Source organism: Oxyura jamaicensis, chromosome 1 (assembly GCF_011077185.1).
Source record: "Oxyura jamaicensis isolate SHBP4307 breed ruddy duck chromosome 1, BPBGC_Ojam_1.0, whole genome shotgun sequence".
NCBI lineage: Eukaryota > Metazoa > Chordata > Aves > Anseriformes > Anatidae > Oxyura > Oxyura jamaicensis.
The window spans coordinates 73,441,960-73,464,996 of NC_048893.1; the positions used below are offsets into that span (position 1 = coordinate 73,441,960).

The 23,037-nt window shown below is 38.7% G+C and overlaps 1 protein-coding gene across 11 annotated transcripts in view; it reads right to left on the reverse strand.

Annotated features, from left to right (window-relative positions):
• Nucleotides 1-23,037, reverse strand: part of PPFIBP1 (PPFIA binding protein 1) — a 113,776-nt gene that overhangs the window by 17,559 nt on the left and 73,180 nt on the right. For 2 of the 11 annotated variants that reach the window (XM_035321266.1, XM_035321250.1), the window contains exons 4-16: nt 20,275-20,361; nt 19,061-19,174; nt 18,374-18,505; nt 13,310-13,402; nt 12,615-12,707; nt 10,757-10,871; nt 9,204-9,236; nt 7,774-7,835; nt 7,007-7,091; nt 4,232-4,389; nt 3,148-3,278; nt 1,932-1,985; nt 751-811 (exon numbers count right to left, since the gene is read on the reverse strand). In XM_035321266.1, coding sequence (XP_035177157.1) covers nt 751-811; nt 1,932-1,985; nt 3,148-3,278; nt 4,232-4,389; nt 7,007-7,091; nt 7,774-7,835; nt 9,204-9,236; nt 10,757-10,871; nt 12,615-12,707; nt 13,310-13,402; nt 18,374-18,505; nt 19,061-19,174; nt 20,275-20,361 — 1,218 coding nt within the window. The remainder of the gene's footprint in view (nt 1-750; nt 812-1,931; nt 1,986-3,147; nt 3,279-4,231; nt 4,390-7,006; nt 7,092-7,773; nt 7,836-9,203; nt 9,237-10,756; nt 10,872-12,614; nt 12,708-13,309; nt 13,403-18,373; nt 18,506-19,060; nt 19,175-20,274; nt 20,362-23,037) is intronic. The other 9 variants (XM_035321309.1, XM_035321273.1, XM_035321318.1 and 6 more) reach the window with 6 other exon arrangements.

Genomic DNA, 23,037 nt, shown 5'->3' on the forward strand with positions numbered 1-23,037 from the left:
CATCCAAACCAATCAATGCCAAAGCCTCCAACCCATATTTTCTAGTTTTCATCATCAAGTTCTGGTCATATTTTCAGTACTGTCAACATCCTTCTTAAGCTGTAAAGCACAGCTCCTGGTTAGCTTGACTATCAGAGAATTTAGGAGCTTTTAACAGTTTAGCCTGTCAAAAAACCCACAGGAATTACCTTGATTTGATGACAGAGACTAGCTGTTTTGTCTCTTCTAAAGTGGCCTAAACAACAACTATCATCAGAAACACAATGGCTCAATATTTTGTTCCCAACAAAATATTCTAAAACACAGAGACATCCCAGACTGTATTTTAGAATGCACTAATTACACAGTCTTCCAAAATTATTAGCCTTAAACATGGGAAGGAAGTGGTAGCATATTTTCTTTATGTCTTAAATCAGAAAATCATATCAACTCAAGTTTAAAAAAAAAACCAACACTACCACTCATTATTTGAAGAAAAACACAGCATGAGATTTTCAGGTAAACACTTCAAGCAGAAACAAACAAAACAAACAAAAAAAACAACTATGTTTGCAAGGACAGATTTTCTCCTTTAATAAAGACTGGAAGATGTCACATGTCTGAGACCACGGGTAACACATGATATGAGGAACCTTGCTCTGACCCCGCATTTCTCACAGTAAGAAAACAAGGCATCCACGGGGTCAGTGTCATAACAGAGACATCATCTCCATTTCAAAGGGAAAAATGGAAATAAGAGCTCAAACCAACCACTTCATACGTCTCCTTCTTCAAACTGCTCAGACTGCTGGACTTCTGCAGTGAAGAAGTTCTGAAACAACATGAAGAACAAGCTGAGTAATTGGCATTACATTTTCTAAGATAAATACACTCAGGATTTGGCTTTAAAAAAGCATTACAATACGCGATGAGATATACTCAAAAACAAAGACATTTTGAATTAAGGCAATCAACACACTAATAAGAGCCCACACAGTTTGAGGAGATATTCTAAGAACCTCCACATCATAATTATTGATGTTAATGCTGCAGTGACATGATGCCTACCTTGGATATCTTTGGCTTCTTAAAGTTTTATTTTCAGAGGTATAAACAGAAGTTACACAGGCAAAAGTGATATAAACTGAAGCTATGAAAAACAGTATTATTAGCAAGAGGCTTCTGACTAATTTAATCCTTACAAAAGCCAAGCACAGTAAGCCAATCATGTTTTAGTATTTTATCTACAGTTTATTTTCCATTTCAGACCAGGTATCTCCCTGTTCTGGTGAGACCTATGCTGGAGTGCTTAAGTCTGAAAAGAAAGTTACCATTTAAGTCTTCCCTACACACAGTTAAAAAAGTAACTTCACTGCATTTTACCATGTTACCTATCTTTATACCAGCATAAGGTCAGTAGAATTTGGCTTTGGGAATAGTCTCATGGCACTAAATCACTCAAAATAAAAACAGACATTGAGCCTTATGCAATGGACCAAACAAGCCCTATTGACTTGGGCACATTGCTAACAAATTGCTTTGACTCAACCTTGAGTTCAGAAATAGTCCCACTGATTTTCCTGGGGATTAAGGTTACGTGACAAGTTAAAATTATGTTTTCATTGTAGTCAACTGAGTACCTTTTCCCCACTATCAAAAGAATAAAAGCAAATCAGAGGCACTTGTACTACAGAAAACTGTAAATTTCAGTGTCTATCAGTGGTCTATGACTCAATTAGAGATGCTTCACAAAATAAAAGAAATTGTTAGCACATGTGCACAGATAAAGCATTGAAAAATAATGGCCATGAGCAGAAAACCACCATTTCTGCTCACTACATCTTGGTTAGAATTACTTGGCATATTTGCATGTGTCTGTAAAATATGGAGGGATTGGTTAGGGGTTTTGAGTCAACAGCACCAAATGTTTCCCAAATATTTTTGACGCTTACACTGGACTGTCACACAGTTGAGTTCCTGGGGAGGAACCAGTTGATCTTCCTTCACTGTAAAAATTAAACATATGAAAAAAATAATGTATTTGAGTTTTCCATGCAAACACCTTGCTGATATAGAAATCCTAAAATCTCAGCCTGCTTTAATTTATTTTCACGTCAGCTGTTACCACACTAGCACATGCCAAATACTCTCCTCTACAGTTGTCAAGTCTTCTAAAAGACAAAGGTGAGCTCAGGTGCCTCAGGAAAGAAAACTTACACTGTAAGTTAACTACAACACTACAGCACTGCAGCAGAGGTTACAGCATGCATAGCGTAGCATTGCAATACCAAGTAGCAGAGATGACTGGCTCCCTGTGACTTACCCACAGTGCTAGGAGTTTTGTTGTTGGTTGGTGCTTTGCTTTTTTTGTTGTTGTGGTTTGTTTGTTTTGTTTTTAAGAGGCAAGATATAAATCCCTGCAGCAATGGCTAGAGCTGCTTGAGGTTCTTACCCAGGAGGCTGCAGTCTGGGGCACAGCTCAGCCACAGCCCCAGGGTGCGGCCATGCACCCCCTGCTCTGGCTTCTCTGAGTTTCTGAATCTACGTGATTAGTCTGGCACTGGAAAATCTCAGGCACAGTTCTCATAAGAACAACTGAAGAAATATCTGCATTTCATCACATCAAAGGATGGCACCAAGGATATCTCCTTTTCTGATCTCTTGAAACACCTCTTGTGGTTTCCTTTTGAGCACAAGGTCAGTGTTGGACAGCCCTTTTGTGGCAGTTTGTGTGGTGCCTTATACCAATCTTTAGCAACTGTGGAAAATGCCTGAATGCAAATTATCAGGAACACATTTGTTAGCACAGCCAACACTATCTCAGCCAGACCCAGGTGATGTAAAACTAGACAAAAATAAAAATTTGGTGTCCTTAATTACAATAGGCTAGTCTTTCTCTCCTGTTCATTTCTTATAATGCAACTGATATAGAGTATGAGTGCTGCTGCTACAAGAAACAACCACCAAATCAATGCTTACTTACTGAAAAATATTTAATCAACACAATTTACAAATACATGATTAGTTTGTGATAGCTAGTCAAGTGAATGTTAGCATCAATTAATGAGCTTAATAACTTGATGGTATGGTCATTGGCAGATTATTACTTTCATTAAACATCACAGAATACTGGATTTACAATTGAAAAATGCATGAAAACAATAATACCTCAAATCACTTGCAGGATCTGACCTAGGCTGTGTTTTCACTTTCTCTGCAACAATTTCTGAGCTCTTGGATGTTGACAAAAAAGATGGGATTGAAATCTGTAAAACACTTGTGTGGATCTGTAAGGAATTCTAAAAAGAATGAACAATATCTCTTACACTGAAATGAGCTCAAGTTAAGCAGTCATAAATGTAATAGATAAACTGTGAAAAGAAAGCTCCAAATTAAAATTTAAAACATATATACATATTTCTTTCTTTATTTTATAAGACTGCGGTGCTTGACTACTTGAAAACTGTCACTGGAAGATAAAGCATGAATTGCTGCACTGATAAGCTATAGCATAGACAAAAACCTTAAAAGCCACCAGAGGCTGCCAGCTAAATCTCTCTCTACCACAGACTCCAAGAAGAATAGTTAACTTTTCAGGTTCACTCCTGTCCTCAGGCCACTCAGAGAATACCGAAAAGCTGCTGAATATTTAATTTAATTTAGTTTTCTTCAGGGTGTGTTCATGCTGTTTAGTTATGTCTATCAAATCCCTTCTTTGATTCAGAGCTTTAAGAGATGAGTTCTATAGTTTTATTACTGAAAAATGTGATTGTAAAAAATCAGGTATTGGACTATAACCTAGTTATTTCACTGAATGCAATCATGTAATGATTATTACAATCGTTACGATTACCAATCATGTAATGATGATTGCACCCTTTTAAATATGACAGGGTATATTAAATGAGTCCCAGCATGTTTATTTCCCGTTCCTGACAAATGAAATGCAGCTCCAAAAATAGACATATTTGATACAAAAAATAGTTAAGACCCATTATCATGACAAATATAGCTATTTGCTATTTCCTGATCCCATCTGATTATGGAAAATAAATTTAACTGGATTCCAATGAAACTCCTCAGCAGGTTTCACAAGAAATCCACCTTGTCCAAAAGATTAGGGAAGATTACTAAAACTGTGAGGCCCAGAAAAATCTTTTCGGAATCTTGAGTTTTAGTGTCTCTAACATGAGTCCAGCACAGGCAATGTTTTCAAGGAGTAAAGGAATTAAAAAAAGGAAGAAAAAGATACCTCTTCATGAATATTCATGTTAAACTCATCGTGGATTGGAGATGCTGTTACAGGAGTTGGGGATGGACTTTTCTCTGGGTCAGTCAGACTTGGTGTGTCCAATAAAACCATGGAAACTGATCCTGCATTCAAGAAGTCTTCACTGTCACTTTCCTTGCCTGCAGGGAGAAAAGATAGGAAATGTGTTGGTTTGACTTCTTGATACATGATAACCCTCGTTCCTATGCAAGGCACAGCCAGTATCCTCATTTATGGGCTATTGGAAGAGGCTTGAATTATGTATTTTTACGAGAAAGTACAATAGGAGAAGGAACCACATGCTGCTTCCTAATTCAATTGCCGCAGGGTGGCAGGGTTGGAGCAGAAGGGAAACATGCATCTGACAGCAAAAGCCCAGCCACTTGTAAAGGCATTTAGTGTGATCAGTTTCAAAAAGCTCAACAAACTGAAGTAGTTATTTCCTGGCTCATGTCCTGGGATTTCATACTAAATACTTCTTTTCCCATATTCACTAGGGAAAGACTGGAGGGATGGGTCAAAATTTGCCTGAGACTTGATATGACAAAAACAACCTGTCTCTGTGGTGCCTTTAAGTTACCCATAGGAAAAATGCAGTCCACAGCACAAGAGCCTAACACCATCTTTTAAGCGACTGCTTTATGTTTGCAGGCTGCCACAAACTGAGTGTGTTTCATTTAGTTAACTCAGTAGCCTGCATCAGCATCTGACATCCTCTGTGTTCACTGAGTGACTTGCTGCTCCTGAACTGCCTCACTACAGACCTGGATTTCCACACTTGTCACTAACACTGGAGTACTGACCCCATAGAGGAATGTTCAAGGAAACTGATGGTTTCTAAAAACCCAGCAGAAGCCTAGCACATGTTGCAAAAGACCTGATGCAAATATATGCCAAAGTCTGTTTACATGAAAGATCTTTCTGCTCATTTTTCACTGCCTATCCATTGCTCTGTGAATCAAACATACAGCACAGTTCCCAGAGACTCGATGTCTGTTTTAGCCTCTTCCTCTCTTTGAAGGAATGGCACTCCATGAAAAAGCAATCCCTATTTTAAAAATGTTCCTCCTCTTCCACGACCTTAAGCATGTTGCTTTGCACTCATGACCCTCTTTCCTCTTCACTCACAGATTCTGTGTGATCCTAGCTTTGGCAGAATGAAGACATTCAAGTTGTGTCCTTAGTGCTCCTGAGTGCTGGTTTTGAGGAAGGAAAGGCTCTTACATACCAAAATTGATGCACACAGACAGGGAGAACTGTCTGATCTGTTCCCTTACAACAAGGGGAGAGGGAGCCACTTACTAACAAGGAGGTAGCAAAAAGCCTTCCCTATGCAACCTGTGGCCAAGCTGAGCCCAGAATGCTTCAAAGCATGCTAGTTCCAGTTTTGGTTTATGTTCCTGACACTAAGCTGAGAGAAGATGGGAAACAAACAAACAAACAAACAAAACACAAAACCCACAAGCCCTTGTCATCTGCCCTAAAGAAGGCAACACACTTGGGGCAGTTCAAGGCCTGTGTGAAAGGCTGTGTTGGCCTTCCCTGGTCTTCAAAGGACTCGCACACAAAGGATGTTTCCAGAATGTAGCAATACATCACAGTGCACAGACTTTTAAAGTTGTGCATATATTATGTGTACATACATTAGTAGAATGCTAATGTCCAAAATTTGTTGAAGACAGGTCTTTCAGAGGATGATGACATACAAAATGCAACTTGAGTACTGGAAGAGTTGTATGATGTGGGGAAAAAAAATCATCCTATAGGAGCTATAATGCAAATAGGCCTGGATTGTAACTGTAAAGAGAGCACTTGTTTTCTAACATCTGAGTGTTTTCATCCGAAAACCCAGAACCATTCCAGGGTAATGCTCTCCATGTGCTTGTTTTGCTTTTCTTTTAAGAGAGAAAGGGGAAATAGAGAGTACTCAGTGTAGTTAGATTAAACTAATGACCACCACCCTCAACATTTATCACCTTTGGGAATCAGAAGTTCCTGGATCTGGAATGCTCCACCAGCCTTTGAGTGTATGAAACATAACATCACATGCTACAATATAACAACCATTTCAGCCACATGGTTATGCTCATTATCTGAGGGGTGTGGGAAGGTGGACAGGGAGACAAAGAGAGAAGAGGTAAGTAGTGGAGATGTAGAAAAGCCAGCTTGTCCCCACTGCAGTAAGGATTCCACAGTTGCTGCATATGGTGGTTTGTGGGGGTTTCATTACATGCCAAAGACATTGTGTGCCATTGCAACACAGTCTTGGCAGCATGTCCACTTTGCTACAGATATTTTTGCAGCTCTTGGGCATTGCTATTAGTGTGTGCAGCTGCTGTGGCAGCGCTTGTTTGGCTGGAAGGAACATGCATGCTCAGAACTGCTCTTCTCAGCTTCCAGATCCTCCCAAGGAACACTTGCAAGAGAAGGGAATGGTGATATGGTTAATGTAGTACCTAATCAAGAAAGGCATTTCAAGAGGCAATGGAAAGAATGTGAGAACTCATCACATTCAAGCTAACTTTACACTGGGAAAATAAGCAACTGTCAACAGTAGTTACTACTACCAGATGTACCCAAATGTGCAGCAGCACAGACAGAAAATGAAATTTACCAGTTTGCTCTGTTATACTATTTTACTATACCTAAGAGATATACCTGCAATGATAGTAAGTCTAAGAGTCAATGTAACACTGTCACAATACACCTACAGTTTAAATGGGAACAGAATTTAAAACTTCTTAAACTGTACAATACCTTTTTTACCTTGAGCCAGTATCACCATGTCTTGAACTTTCTTGTACCTATTGAGAGACTGTCGAAGCTCTTCTATCTTCCGATCCTTAAATTAAGGAAAATTGTGATTGAGCTTTTTCCTTTAGTAAATAAAAATAATAAATATGAATACTTGATATTATGCATTTTAATTGGCTGTGAGACTAGAAGTATGGATGGGACAGGACCCAGAACTCTGTGAGGCTTTGAAATATCAAAAACTTGTATTTAGCAAAAGCTATTATCTGGTTAATCACCAGAATTGTCCCAGCCTTGAAACTGGATTTCAGCTCTTCTTTAAGTCAAAGGTCAAGTATAATGCATGTGTCATTTACAAAGGAAGCAGTAATCAAAAGATTTAGGGCTCTTGTAATCAAAAGAAAACATCCTATAAAATGCACATGCATGTGAATATGCAAAACTATACATGAAAACAATCCATACTTTACAGAATGTCCTTTTGAAATGTGGCCTATGTTATCTCCTGGGATTTGTGTTGGATCTTTTTACATTTCAAAACATGGCGCAGAATGCAGTCCCACTGAATTTAATGACACTGATTTGAAGGACATGGGACAGAGCTCATAAATGCCCAGCTTTATCCACTTAAAAGGCACAGCGGTGCTTCTGACTATAGTGAATACTTGATTCTTACAAATTTGATTTTATATTGAATTGTGACATGTATGCAGATTTTCTTAAGAGTTTAACTCACTTAGATGATTACAGAAAAAAAATGACTTTGCTACCTTCTCTTCGTTTGCTGCCATAAGAGATTCTACCGCCTTCTTCATTTTCTGTACCTCTATATCTAAAAACACAATACAGTTACCTAAGTCAAGTTAAGTAAGACAGTGTAAGGAAATAAGGAAAACAAAAATACCCTAGAATTGACTCAGTAGTATCTGAAGATAAATTTACAAATTAAAAGACAAAACACAAGCCACTTAAATTCTATGTTAAATGGAAATACAAAGACCCCTTTTCTACAAAACCTTTTTTCTAACATTTTTTTAAAATCAAGGAAATGACCAAATTCACAAAATTATCCACCCCCTCAACTTAGAAAAACTGAGTCACAAGTAAAACTACTGCTTGACTATCACTGTCTCTGTCCTTCATATAATCAAATACTTGCAAAACATAAGGTCCAAAATACAAAATAGTACTACTGGAGTGCAATAAAAACACATCCTCATTACTACAGTCAACAAACACCCCAAATGGCATCTCCAAAACCCACTATACAAAGCAATAGGATTAATGGACATAATGAAGAAAGCATTGTGCAGTGGTGTTTAGTTATAATTCAGTATGGATGTAGAAATGAGGCCAGCACAATGGAATGATGCAAGTGTTTGCTGTGACAAGCAGTCATGCTAGAATACATACTGTAGTTCAGACTTGGAAAAGGTCCCTAATACAGAGATCATGGTTCTGCACTTCATCTATAATCCTTATTTACAAAGTAATAGAAATACATGGAAATATGTTCTAACAGTCTATGAGGTTTGATTTTGGAGGTGTTCTGGACTACATAAACGTAAGAAGAATGGAAATCATCTCAAATTTTGCTAAAAATCTACTTTGAATAAATGAAGTAAACTTTACATTTCTTTACAATCATAGGGAGGTAGCTAAATTCACAGGCAATAAAATATTTTACTTGAACTTCCTAAAATCCTTTTGAAAAAAAAATGCAGTGGGAAGATCGTTTTCCTCCTTAATGAAATGCAAGAACAAAACAAGCTGCCTGGCTGGCTTTCTAGATAAGAGACATTTAGACATATTGGGTAAAACTGTAACTGATACAGCTCCAGAAATTTTCACTGAGTTATGCTAATAGAAAATCTGGCCTACTGGATTGTAACTTCATTTCAATGACAGGCAACTGTTTTATTTGCAGGTACATTTTATGGAGAAAAATCTATGCACTCTGCTTTCAAGTGAAATTTTGTGTCTCAATGAAACTAAATATTTGTCTATTAGCTTTTTTTCAGAAAACATATTTCAAGATTGATATATCCATCCTTATTTTCAAAATTTACCTTAAGTGTAACTAAGGGTTATAGATGATGCAACCTGTGTGTTAAAGCAGTTTTATATGTACATGCAGAAAGCTCTTCTGGAAAGCACTTCTGAAATACAAATGCTTGTGGAAAGACACCAGAAACCTTACTTTTATCTTTTAACTTCTTTTTACAGGTTTCATCTGTGCAGGAAAGTCCATTGGATTTAAAATTAGCATGAAGGTTATGACATTAAATAACTTTTAACAAAATATTGCTACTTAAAGGAGCAAACTATTCATCACATGCTATTGTAGAAGCAAGCAGTTCAAAATTTTACCCTGCACTCCCCCATTGCTGATGTTCCTAATGACTCAGTCTCGCTGCTGTCACCCATATTTATCTATATCAATGATTTATTTATTTATTTTACTATAGGTTTTCACTTGTAAGGTCTCAGAAAAGGCTTATGCCAATAGCTTACTCTTAAGCTAACACTATGCAAAAGCCAGCTAGGTGAAAATGTATGAATGTGTGTTCAAAAAGAACAATTCATATAATGGGGCTGATAACCCGTGTTATCTGCATTATTATATAGTATTGTTCTGAGGCAGAAAAATCATAGTTTACTGGGGAAGAAGATCCCCTGCTGAGCTATACCGAAAACTAAACTAAAGGTGAGAACCAAAGGGTAATAGCAGTTCAATGTATAAAGCAGCCCCCAAGGAAGAAAAGGGCCATTTAGGTAGTAATAAATGCAATAAAGCCAGACCTTTTTCCACATTTAAATGTTTTGAAAGAAATCACATTTTGATGTGGTCACTTCCAGTGCTTTTATAGTTTTAAAATCAGATAATTTTATTAAATACAATTTGACAAGCTACACAGAGCTGTTTCTACCTCAGGTTAGGGGAAAAGACTAATTAATCTCTCGTGGCTTTCTAAAAAGCATACTTTAAAAGCACAGTTTTAAAATCTGCAATAAGTACCAGTGAGATACATTCAGAAGTGAAATTTCAGCAAGTCCGTGGAAAAATTTTTGAGGCTTTAAAGTAAATTTTCTATTTTTAAATGAAGTTCCCAAATCTAAAATTTCCCCAAATATTATTATTTTTTTCTTTGAAAGCAACTAAAAGTATCAGACACATAACGTATCTGTGTGAATTCAAGTTTAATTAGGATTTAGAATTAACCAGTGCATAAAACCAAAACCAATCCTCAATTTCACCTATTTAGGGTTGGGGACACAATGAAGATTTGCACATCATACTTTGGTTTGCATTATGGCTTTTTCCCCTCCTTAATAGTAAGAGGTATATAAGCAAAGCCCAGCACAGATACCCACACTTTGAGGGATACATTGAGAAGGGAACGTCTCAGTAAAACCTTTTTGGGGACCTAGTTGAAATTAGTTTAGGGATTTCTTTGCCAATATAAACTGCATCTTTTCAGACACCATACAAGCCATATGAAGAACTAACTAGGGATTACTGAAGGTAGTTTAATGTTGATCCAGAACCTATTCTGATGCTAGGTTCAGCAGTTGCATTGTGAATAGTCACTAAATATGGTAAAAGTAGTAAACTCAAAGGCAGAAAGAGCATGAAAATTGTTTTTATCTGTTATTTTGGTTCAACCACTCACAGAAGTACTACCTCAGATAAAGCGACTGAGGAGGACAGGTGCCTCTACACAGTCCTAAGAAAGCCTCCCTTGGTCTTACCTCTGTCCAGTATTTCAATTCCTTCTCCTTTCAGCTTGCAAACCAATTTTTCTTGCAATCTTTTTACCTCAGCTTCCTTCTGCTCCAGTTTCTCTTTCAAAGCTGCTAGTTCATCCTGTAACAGACACAGAATTACTCAGTGACAGTTTCCATACACATCTGAGGTGCTTTCAGAATTCACTTCTATGAAGCACAGCGGACAGGTCCTCAGCCGGTGAAAGTGACCAAGCACCCCCTGACATTTACACTGGGTAAAGTGACATCCATTAAACTCTGCCACTGAGCATTGCAACAGATTATTGAGTCCTGAAGGGGGAAAAACCAGGAGACTTACAAACAAAAGCATCAGTCTTATGTATAATTTGAAAAGAGATTTTACATCTAAATTAAAAAAGAAAGTGTAAAGCAACAGTTTTCTTTTTTATTTAGCCTTGCACTGATAGAAAAATTGCAGGTGATAAGGCAGAATGCTAAAATATACAAACATTTATTTTTATATTTATAGAGCATTTTGCATGTTCAAAGCAGGATAATTACAGAACTGTGCTTACAACAGGCTGAGGACAGTTTCAGAAATAATCACTGCTTCTATGAACGAAAAATTGATCACAACACCATTAAGCACATAAACAGATACTGAAAAGCAGTTCAGACAAAAACATGGTACCTCTGCCATACTTTGGGCTTGCTGATCAAGTATTAGGAAAGGAAACTTAGAATTGAGATACATGGGAACAAGACAGATGGTGTTTCGGGGAGTTGGGGTGTATTAGATAAATGCTGTCAAATTATAACTTAGGTCTAACCATCTGCACCAGCAACTGACTAACACAGATCAATGCATTTAAGTTTTAAAATTTGAGTCAAATCCTATGCAGTTTAATAAGATATTTCTTTGAAGTCCGAGAATATCTTGTGCAACATCATCAAGACAGGACCCTCAGTACAAATGTACCCAACACTAAAAATTTAATTTGTTCAGTTCGTAAACAAAACGAGGCAAGACCCCTAATTTTGGCATTTATAGCTTCTAACTGAAGTGTTAAATACTTGAAGTAATAAACCAAACTAGAATACTATGGCTTAAATTTTTTCATGAGCTTCCCTCAAAAGATCCATGGCAAATATGAACAGAAATTATACCTATACCCCCATACTATGGCCCAGACATTTCCTGAAATTGTTCTGTTTTTGCTCTGAAGCATCATTTCTATCTTGAAATTGTGAAGAAATCAAAACCTCTTCCAGAACAGGGACCTGATAATACAATCCTCTAGTGCTCCAAGTTGGTACTGATTTTGATGGGATTCTGACAGTTTAAGAGCCATGCTTCTCCAAAACAAGACCCTTTCTTGGTCACATGAGAAGCTGTTAAGCCCATGGACAACTAGAGTTGGATGTGGGTTTTGATGTTGTGCATGTTCTCCCCTGAATTAGAAACATGATATGTAAACTTACACTTGGGAGAGGCGACAGTGTGAAAGAATCACTGCTCTCTAGCTAGTTTTCATGAATAAACGTTCTCTAAAAAGGTAAGAAAATTTTCATTTGAGTAATGGATGTAAACTACAAAAGAGGCAGTCTTCCCTTGGAACAAAAATTAACTCAAGCCTAACCCAATTACGAATACCTTATGCAAAGTTTATACACTAAAATCCTCTCCCATCCAATATAAGAGGTATTTGTAATGTCTATCTACATAAAGAGCTTTCTGATCTAATGAAAAAGGAAGCACTGCATAACAACACACAAGAATTAATGAAGAACAAAGCATAACAACACAATGCAAGACAAACTGTAAAATGGTGGAACATGAAGAATTCAAAACAGGCCAAATGTTACCCAGAAACTACTACACCTTTAGCATCTGGCATTTTTGCTCCATCCGTTGCTTTTCATACTGCATCTGACCCACTCTGATTTTCATGCTAGAAAGTTTTGCCATTAAAGACTGGTAACAGAGATAGAGGAGTGAGAGAAAACTAAAGATAGAAAAGAGACAAGCTAAATGGCAAAGAGAAGTCAGACACTTACAGAAACAGACTGCTAAAATTACTTAGGGGGATATTTTCTCTTCAGAAGTAGCTGATTTTCAGCACATTTAGGAGAAAATAAATGCTCAGCTTTGGTCTCACCCACAACACATCTTACGTGCTGCAACTAGTGTTTCTTGACACATGTATGAAAGAAGGGTCTAAACAGGTAATATATAATCTGATTTTTTTTTTTGGTGGTCCCTTGGGGACCCAGGAGTTGGACTCAATGAACCTTGTGGGTCCCTTCCAACTTGGATATTCTATGATTTACTGTTAATGACCAGCTGCATGGTGAGTTATCCTTCATAAAAAGCAATGCCTGGATCTGAAAACCACAACACAAAATTCAGAAATAACCCCTTTCTGGGCTTTGTTCTAGTTGTTAAGTGAGCATCATGGAACCCCTGAGTGTGCTCAGGATTTTCCAAGGTGCAGGCAAGGACTGGGGAGAAGAGAAAGAAGTTCTAAAACCTGTGAATTGTGCCTATTGCTGTTTCTTTCCCTCAGTTTCACTTACTTTGGTTGTTTTAAGCTTCTTCTCATACTGGAGTCTTTCATTTTCCATCTCTCCCACTCTTAATCGCAATTCATTTATTTCCTGGATCAAATCCTGAGGGAAAAACAGAAACAAAAGCAAATATATATATATATATATATATATATATATATATATATCAGTAAACAGAGTCATAGTTGACCAGGCACGCCTTGGTGGGACCATAAAAAATCAGCAGCAATAAAAGGAACTCTATATAAACAAACACATCACCCAAATTCATAGTTAAGCCAAGGAATTCAGAACTTTCTGGATATTCAGGGACCTTACTTCTCAGATTCTGCATTACTGCACTGAATACAATTGGGCAGAGGAAAAAGAAAGAAATTGAAGTTGTGATACCTGAGCTTGGGATAAATAAAGGCCTCCTGCCCATCCAGCTACTCAGCTGGATAATATGAAGAGATTTCAGTGGGAATCCACATTTCTGTCACTCAAACTAGACCTTCCACACACTGAATAAAAGCACCATCACTTGCTTCTCTAAGCACCAGAGCACATTTGTTTAAGCATCAATGGTGCCACTATTGAACTTTGCAAGTTCAACCTGGTTTAGAAGAAACTCAGAAGAAACCACCAACTTGCACCTGAGCTTTTCTGGAGAACAGTTCAACCTCCTGGGCATCCTCCCGGAGAGACCTTCCAAGTTTGGATGTTCAACCCAAGTGCCAGCAGCACCACAGTAGTTAACTTCCTGCAGTAGTTAAATGAACCCTGAGTTTGTGTCCCGGCAAGGTGCAAAGCACTCTTTCTCCAATCTTCCCCATCCTCCAGATCAAGAAATGGGATGTTAAGCAACCACCTCCAGACCTATCAGAAGCCTGTACGACGGCCAGGACAGTGTCCCCCCATATGAGACAAGGAACCACAGCTTATGGGGAAAATCATCTCCCTGTTCAGAAGGGAAGCATATTACCAGAAAGCTGTGGCTTTCACACAGCTTAAAGATGTCCAGTGAGCTTCTACTTCACATATAAAACTCACTGACATTTAGTTTATGAACATACACCAGAAAACTGTTACATCTGTGTGCTTTACATAAAAAACAAACAAACAAACAAAAAAACCACCTTTCCTGAGCAGCTACTGTAATGCCCTATCACTAGGGAATGCATTGAAAGAGAAGATAAGCTCTTTGGGCACCCTAGAAAACAGAAGAGGACTCAAACTGCAGCTTAATGGCTTTTACACTACCAAGAGGGTAGCGGAGTACTTAGGTTTGCTTGTCTTCCTACGCAGAAAGGCAAATCCTATCCATGTAAAGTGGTGCTGTACATTGAACTAACATCTACGAGCACTGGAACAAGCCAGAGGCTGACATTTGGAGAATATTCATGGGTCCCTCGTAACACCTGCCTTCCAGCTCCATTCCACATTTTCTCAGCCTGTAAATCCCTGGTTATTGTTTTATTTGCTTGATGAATCTGATGGTGACAGAGCAGCATCTGTATTTCTTTAGCAAGATCCAAGCTCAATTACCAGAACTACAAGGAAAATATAGAACATTTTGATGACGGTAATAACTATTACTGCTGCTAATGTACAACTCTGATTTGGATACACCTGCAATTCCTCACTGATTTTGCAGTGTGTGACCTTTACAAAGCACATCACTCTTTAGTATAACTACACATGGATGTCGTTACTGAACTTTTCTTCACCAGTGCCAAGTGTTAAAGACCTCTAACAAATTTACATCCACAAGTCCAAGAGTTAGCTTTGAAGCTATGACAATGGATTTGTTCTGGGCTTTTGTCTCGGCAGCCAATTCTCCTCCTGTCTTTCTGCTGAAGTTGTTACCTACATATTTATCACTTGAACTACTGGAGGAGGAGAAGGAAACCACTTATCAATATTCAAAAGGCTGCTGTGAGGCAAAAATCAATGAAAAAAAATATCCTCTTGTGAAAGAAAAATTAGCACAAGCCATATTGATGGAAGTGTCAAGATGTACACAAAATATAACAGGAAACAGTAATATTACACAACCAAGACTGTAAGATATTGGAATGGAAACCAAATTCCTCTGTTTAGGCCATTACACGGCCTCTCGTGTAATGGTTCCTTTACTGCTGGTAACTGGTCATCAAAAAGACAGTACAACTTGCTCAATGGCTAGATAGAAATAAAGAGACCTAACAGCATACTTTGCACCAAAAATATTTTCAATTACTCTCCTGCAAGTGCAACAAGAGATATTTCTCATGTCTTAAGTTATATACAACACAGTAATTGTAAATCCCACTCTTTCTCAGCTTTGTGAGGCAGAGAAGCACATTAAAAACCAAACAGGTTCCACAGAGAGATTCTCATCAGTACAGAAGAGAGGGGTCAGACCTTGTATAAATAAGCAGAGGAAAAAGTGAAGACCCTGAGAGCTCTGCCTCCCCTGCTACTACATTATTTAAAAACATGGAAAATGGTAAAGAGCAATTAAATGTTCCTCTTCTGATACAGAGTCAGGTCCCTCCATGCAAACACCCAACAGCTCTTCCTTGCACAGATACACTAATGATGATGAGGCTAGGACATACGAACTCCTATTTCCTAAAACCTTTTCCTTCCCTGCTCGTGTTACTTGTGCTCTTGATTGTGGGGCCAGAGAGACACAAAAAAGCAATGACAACTTTAAGCTTTGAGGGTCAGAGGCTTCCTTATTGGTACTGCAAATACAAACTACATTCATGGTTTTGCTCCACTGAGAAATTCACCTGCCCAAAGGAGCCTGGTGGTGTTTAAGTTACGAAGAATTCCCCATGAGTGCTCCATTTTAACCTCTGGCTGCTGCTTCAAAGATCATGTCTGGTTATGGACTCCTCCCTAAATAAACTCCCTAGTATATTTTCTTACATAAACCCAGCCCAGCTCAGACCACCCATGCTCCTTAAGGAAAAAAATCCTGGTGTCTGCTGAGAAAGTGGAAAGACTGGAATGGTTTAAAGAACAGATCAATTATAAACCTCTATTAATTATACATTTAGCTTTGAAAAAGCTCTGTATTTGCGAGCATCTAGACAGGAAACTCCTAGAGCACAAAGGAAAAAAAGCTTACAGATGAAAAAAAAAAGCCTACAGCTTCTAGTGAAGCATCGTTTTAGGGAAAGAATGGTGAATATGAGAAACCGACCAAGCTAGAAGGGGAAGTTGCAATAAGAGACTTTATTAAAAAGTGGATAATACGAGGGATTTAGTATGAATGATAATTCTGTAGGAGACAGCAGCTGCACAAAAGTTGGTTTCAGATGTCAACAATGTTAACATTTTTTTCCTTTCCATGTTCTTTTCTCCAAATAAAAACAGAAGCAACACTAGCAATTTTTCTTTCCCAGTTTGGGTATGATTGTTTGTTTTGAAAACAGCATGGAAATTCCATAATGTGTTTTAGGGTAGAATATTCAAAATATTTAATCAACTCTGCTGAAATAAACTGATTACTCTCTATAACTTTGTAAGAATATAATTAGATCAATACTAAGTATAATATTGAGTACTTCTAAATAAATACTAACTCCAAAATACCGATCAGAGACTTTACGTGAAATCTTGTGTCTGAGACTCTTACATCTAATTACAGCTGAGATCTTGCAGTCAAGTATTTTCCCACTGAACAAAATGGAAATTAGACACATTATACCTTTCAATATCTAGGCCTTTTATAGCTATAAAGTGTTGAAACAATAATTTCCGTCACACTGAACTACACTGTTTCTAAGTATAGAAGAATGTTTTAGTAATAGTTCATTAGGCCTGGCACAAACTTCCAGCATACAGCCCTCAAATATAGTAATTACCTTTTAAACATAATTTAGGTTATTGTATTTTTATCAAATACATAAAGCATATTTCAAGGTATTTCAAACAGCAAGTTGTTCATAGCTACCACACAGGTAAGCCTCTTGCACAGAGCCTGCAAATTTGCAGTGCATGTTGTGATCCCCACACTTTCTACAGAATCAGGACTCCTTCACTGATTCGCTCCACCTTTCACTCTGCCAATCCGTCTGGCATTGAAAGGCATCTGTGACATTGCAAGTCACTTGCCTGGACTGCAAAATCAGCCACTTTTAAGGCACTGCTGTGATCATCCTTCAGCTAAGATCTAGGTATCACACTAGAGGAAAAGGTAATGGGATGTAATAGCTCAACACAAATTTGAGCCATGGCTTGGCAGCAGCCTGATGTGTTACACTGCAGAAATGGACACTACCATCACTACATAAACGATCACCACCTTTCAAGTCCAAACATAATCTGAGTCACTGGTTTTCATCTGGTGTACTTCTTTGGGTTTGTGGATTACTTTAGACAGTAAGTATGTAAAGGCATGCCTAACTTTTACTCTTTTGCTTGCAATACAAGTGAAGGAATTAAATTTCATTGACTAACATATAGGAATCTGAATGGGAGTTGAAAGACCACTGATGAAAGTGGAAGTGTCAAGTGTTGTCTCCTGTGATGACATTATGGCTTCTTCCCTTCAAGAAATGAATCATGTTTGGAAAATCCACAATATGAACATCAGATGTCTCAGATCATCTATGAACTCAGAACTGGAAATTTTCTTCTGCTTCCCAGGCAGACTCCAAGATATTTCTGGTATGTCACCCTTGCAGTGAAGCACAGCCTAATTCTTGGAGTTTTGAGAAAAAAAATGGGTTTGCCTACCTGCAGCCCCCTTCTGTGGAGCTGAGGTTTGAAGTGAGACTTCAAAAAGCCATCACAGAGCCACCTCATTCTCTCTTACTGAAACTTAAATGCCACAACCTGTTTTTGGAAATCTTTCTTTGTCAAAGTAGAATTTACCAAGGCAAAGAGGACACTGTTTTTATTTTACGAGAGAAATTTTTTAAAGCTGAAGAGGAATTCCTTCCTTGTCTGGCAAGAAAGAAAGAAAGGAAGGAAGGAATGGAGGAAGGAAGGGAGGGAGGGAGGAAGGGAGGAAAGAAAAGGAATATTCCCAGATGTTTCCCAAATTTTCAGATAATGTGAAACCACACATGACTTTGACAATTGGTTTTTACTCACCTCTGTGTCTCTGAATCTATCCTCATAGTCCAATCTGTCCTTCTCTACAGATGTAAGTTTTATCTTCAGATTGGATATCTCTGCCATAAGATCCAGCTTCTGAGTTTCAAGGGATGTTCTGCTCAAAAGCTCCTGATTCAAGATAAAGAGGAACAAATCAGAATTATTCATCTGAAGAGGAAGAAATCTGTAATTTATTTCTACAGCTAAAGGCCTCTTTCAGGGAACAAACCATCATACTCTTTGTACTCTGAAGCACTGGACACAGCAATTAACCATCCGACAGACCCAGGCAGCTAGGATGCAGCTGAGATCATGAGGGCATTATCACAGGCTGGCTGCCAGGCTGAGAAAAAAGCTTGTCTGTCATCACAGTTGCCCTGAGCAGCAAGGAGCTTTGAGGGGAATCCACCCATCCTGCCGGAGGCTTTTATTCAAGTCTCTTTGAAGTTCAGTGGGGAAATGCTCAAAGGAGAGCAGGACTGGATTCCTACAGTATAAAGCAGCACTGACGTTACTAAGTACAAAGATTTTAAAGCAAAAATGGTACCAAATTACCATTTACCTAAGTGACATTAAGGGATACAACACCTTGAACTAAAGCACATTGCTCTCATGGAAGCAAAATGCAGTTTATTAAGAGGGAACAAAGACAGACAGTGAGACAGAAAAGTGACTGTGAAATACCTGCTGCAGCATCTCTTCTGTGGCATTCAGCTTCTCCCTGTGTTCCTCCAAACAGAACTCCAGATCCCGAATCTTTTCTCCCTGGGCCTCCACCTGATCCGTAAGCACACTTACCTGCACAGAGGAGATAAAGGCATGCATATAAGTACCTCACACCCATACAGTATGTGTCACCTGAAAAATTGTGTGTAAGTAACAGCACCAGCTGGGCTACAGATGAAATGGGACCATGGGAGGAGATGGTGCAGCAGAGTTCTGCAGTGAGCACAGTGCACAGCAAACCTGATGGGAGGGCTTTACTCTCACACTTAAGGGAATTTCAGCAAATCTTCTGGCAGACACTTTGCAATTCTGTATCTCCTCTCCTGACTTGTCCTACAAGGGGTGGCTGCTGCATTTTATGACAAACAATTACGTCTTTGCCCGTTACTACTGACTTAACAACCAAACGGCCAGTTATTCTGCTTTTCAATGGATTGCACACAGTGTACCATAGTGTATGGCTTCTTCTTTTCATGCCTCTTCTGAACAAAGGTTTTGTTTTAAACAGACTCTTTTGAGGAAATCTGCAGCACCATTGGGTAGAAAGACAAGCTGACTGGAGCAGAGCTTGATGCTACCACAGGCAGCCCTCAGGCCAGGTCCATGTCAGGGGACTGCAGCACGCCAGTGCAGGCAGACGGGTGCCAGGTAGTCCCAACTCTGATGGCAGGAGTAACCCAGCTGGTCAAGGTGCCCTGGGCTGAGCTCAGAGGAGATCCATGGTCCCAGCACAGTGCAGCCTGGCAGCAGGAGAGCAGAACCTCCAAGGAGCTGCTCACCTCCTCCTGCCCATCGTCCAGTCCTGCAGCTTTTGTCACCTTGCATGAGAACAAGGCACGACAAGACATGTCACCTGACAAAAACAGCATGCGAACAGTTAAAAATAAAAGGTGATTTTACAGATACATATGAATGTAAGATGGTGGCTTTGCAGATCTGCTCAGCTAACAAGATTCAAAAAGAGATCAGATACAAAGAAAGTAAGGTATTTAGATTTTTAGTGCAATCTAAATTCACACCTGAATCTGGGTTAACTCTCACGTATCAGCAAGCCCTCCATCTCTTGTTCAAGACAATATAACTGGAAATTAATCCTTGGAGGTTTAATTGCATAATACCAAGAAGCGTTACAAGTGCAAGGGCAGAAAAAAATAATTTAGGTGATCACTCACTTGCAGAACAAGAGATTCCTTATCATTTTCCAGACGAGCCAGCCTTTCTTGATATACATCTCCATTCCCAGATATGTGTCCATTAGTCTGAAAAAGACAACAAATTTATATTGTCAGCTATCTTATGATAAGTATCATTCGTCAATACCACTTTCAAATCCTTCCATGCCAGAAAATAATCTAATACTGTAACACTTAGCATTGCAATAAGGTCATTTAAAATACAGTATTACGAGCCAGACATACCCTACCGGAAGGGTAAATTTAAGTCAAAAGGGTTATGCTGATTACCATCACCCCAGGTTCCAACAACCATAGTTTTCCATGTAGTTTCCATCAGCTTCAAGTGACAGCCACAGATAATTTGCAATGCCAAACACTTAACAATAACACTAACACAGACAAGAAAGATAAGCAACTGTGTTGTAATAACAACCTTTAACCTTTTCTCATCTGTGAACCCTTAGAATTTTCAAGTGGAACATTGATATATGGAGAATTTAAGCCTACTGTCAATATCCTTGTTTTTTTTGTAGTCTATGGACTGTCAAAGGTCTGTAAAGCCACAGACTTAAAATCACTGAGCCACAAAAAATGTCTCAGAAGCCTTACTGTTAATACTTTAATGGAATTTATCAAGACAAAATTATCTTTTGTTAACTCAAAACAAAATCAGTTTTCTTCACTAGTAGGCAGAAAGCAAATCAAACTTTTTTTTTTTTTTTTTTTTTTTTTAAGATGGCAAATAATCAGTAAAAACATAGAAGCTAAAAACTTATCGCAATATTAACACAACCGAAATGTACACAGGTCTGAGTTTCAGCTCATGATTCTGCCTTTACGAAGGACAACTTTTACATGTCATTCAGTGTTATCAACACACTTACAGAGTACTATTAGTCTGCTCTGTTAAAGAACAGATTTGAAGTATTTCCCAGTCCCCAGAGGGTTACAAATCAAATAAACCATCAACAGAGGATACACAACCACAGTTCAGAACAAGAGTTGTTCAGGGGCTTAAAGATGAGAAGGGAAGAACCTTCTGGTGACCCAGTTCTGGGGAATTCATTACTGCACATTCAGCATTTGTTAACAAAATTCATGCTCAGTGGTGTACCATGTGAAACTACACTTACAGAGAGACAAATACCCTGAGACACTCAGAAAGTGAAAATAAGAATCAACTTACAATTAACCAAATGTGCATTATGCTTCTTGCAAGTCAAATGATTTTTTTAAAAAACACGTAGTAAGAGACATCCTTTTCTATCAGGCACATTTTACTTGGTATGGGTGAATGCACTCTAAACACATCTCTTTATAAAGCTGCCTGAGGCGAAGGAGAAACAAAAATACATGCTAATGCTACCAGAGTCCACAGTAATCAGCAACTTTCACAATAACTTCAGTGCTCTTGAGCAGGGAGAAGGATTCTCCTTTATCCATATTCAAAGCAGTCTCACAGTACTTTGTGCTGAACGCTATACTCAGATCTCAGCTCAGGAAAGAAATTCTTGTTCCCATCATTGCATGAATCCCTTAGAGGAATCTGAGAAGCTGTCCTGAAATCCAGTGTGCTCAGCACTGAGACTTCCACCAACTTCAAGGGGCCTTGTTTTCCCGCTCAACGTGTGATGAAAAGAAAATAGGCCAGGGACTGTGGTGCCCCAGTGAGGCTGTGGCACCAGCCTGCCAAGAGAGGCCACCCCAGTGTATGAGCAGCAGGCCTCAGGCTTCTGCTCCAAGTGTCCCTTCCAAGCAGTTTGTCTCCCCACATTGCGGAGCATGTGTCAGGAGACCTCCTGGCTAAACCACCTTTTCTATGTTTTGTGTTTCAGTCTGTGTGGTGGGAAAAACTCCTTTGTTTGAAACTGGAAGAACAAAATGCTCACCAGCACCAGTTAAAGACTGGGTGCAAAGCAAACAGGAGGAGGTACAAAATGTCTGAGCTCACCTTAGCAATGTCCTCAGGAAACGAGGCTGTGTCAGGCAGCCTTTATATCATTGTGCAGCAGCAAACATGTCTCTCAAGCATCCATGTGTAACTTTCACAAGATGACCATAACATCTCCCCTGAAATCATGAAATCTACAGCATACTAAGAAAGGATGTTCCATAGTAATTTGTACCAATAACTCATAACATAATGATACTCCGTATCTGAATTATTTAGCAATAAACTACCGGTCTTTCTGACCATCCAGAAACCAAACCACAGCAGAAGTACTCTATGCTTCTAGGTTTCCTCTGTTTTTATCCTGACCTCTAACAGAATTGAGCTCATGCCATAGGATTTCCAGTTGAGATCTTCAGTTTCGTAACAGTTCAAATTAAGATGAAACAAGTCAAAGAGCTTCCAAAATGAACTCATTAGCTGCTCAGCTAGGACATTATGCTTTAAATCCTGTGACTTCACTTGTATGCACAGTAAATATATATATATATATATATATATTCCTCATATTTTTGTTATTCTGTAGCTCTATTCTCAGGTGAAGTCCTCCGGTATCTCTCAGTATCCCTTAGTATCCAGTATCTCTCAGTCCTCCAGTATCCCTTACCAAGCCTCCACAAGTACAGTACCTACATTTTGTAATACAAAATGCATTTATCAACACAGCATGTGTCTCTGATGTCAGAAAGGGATATTCATTCCCCTTTACAAAAAGGCAGCTGATGTGCAAAGGTGCCCTCCATCCTGCTGGGGCTCACACAAACGTCCTCATCAGAGCACAAGACTCAATTCCCGGCCTCCCAAACAAC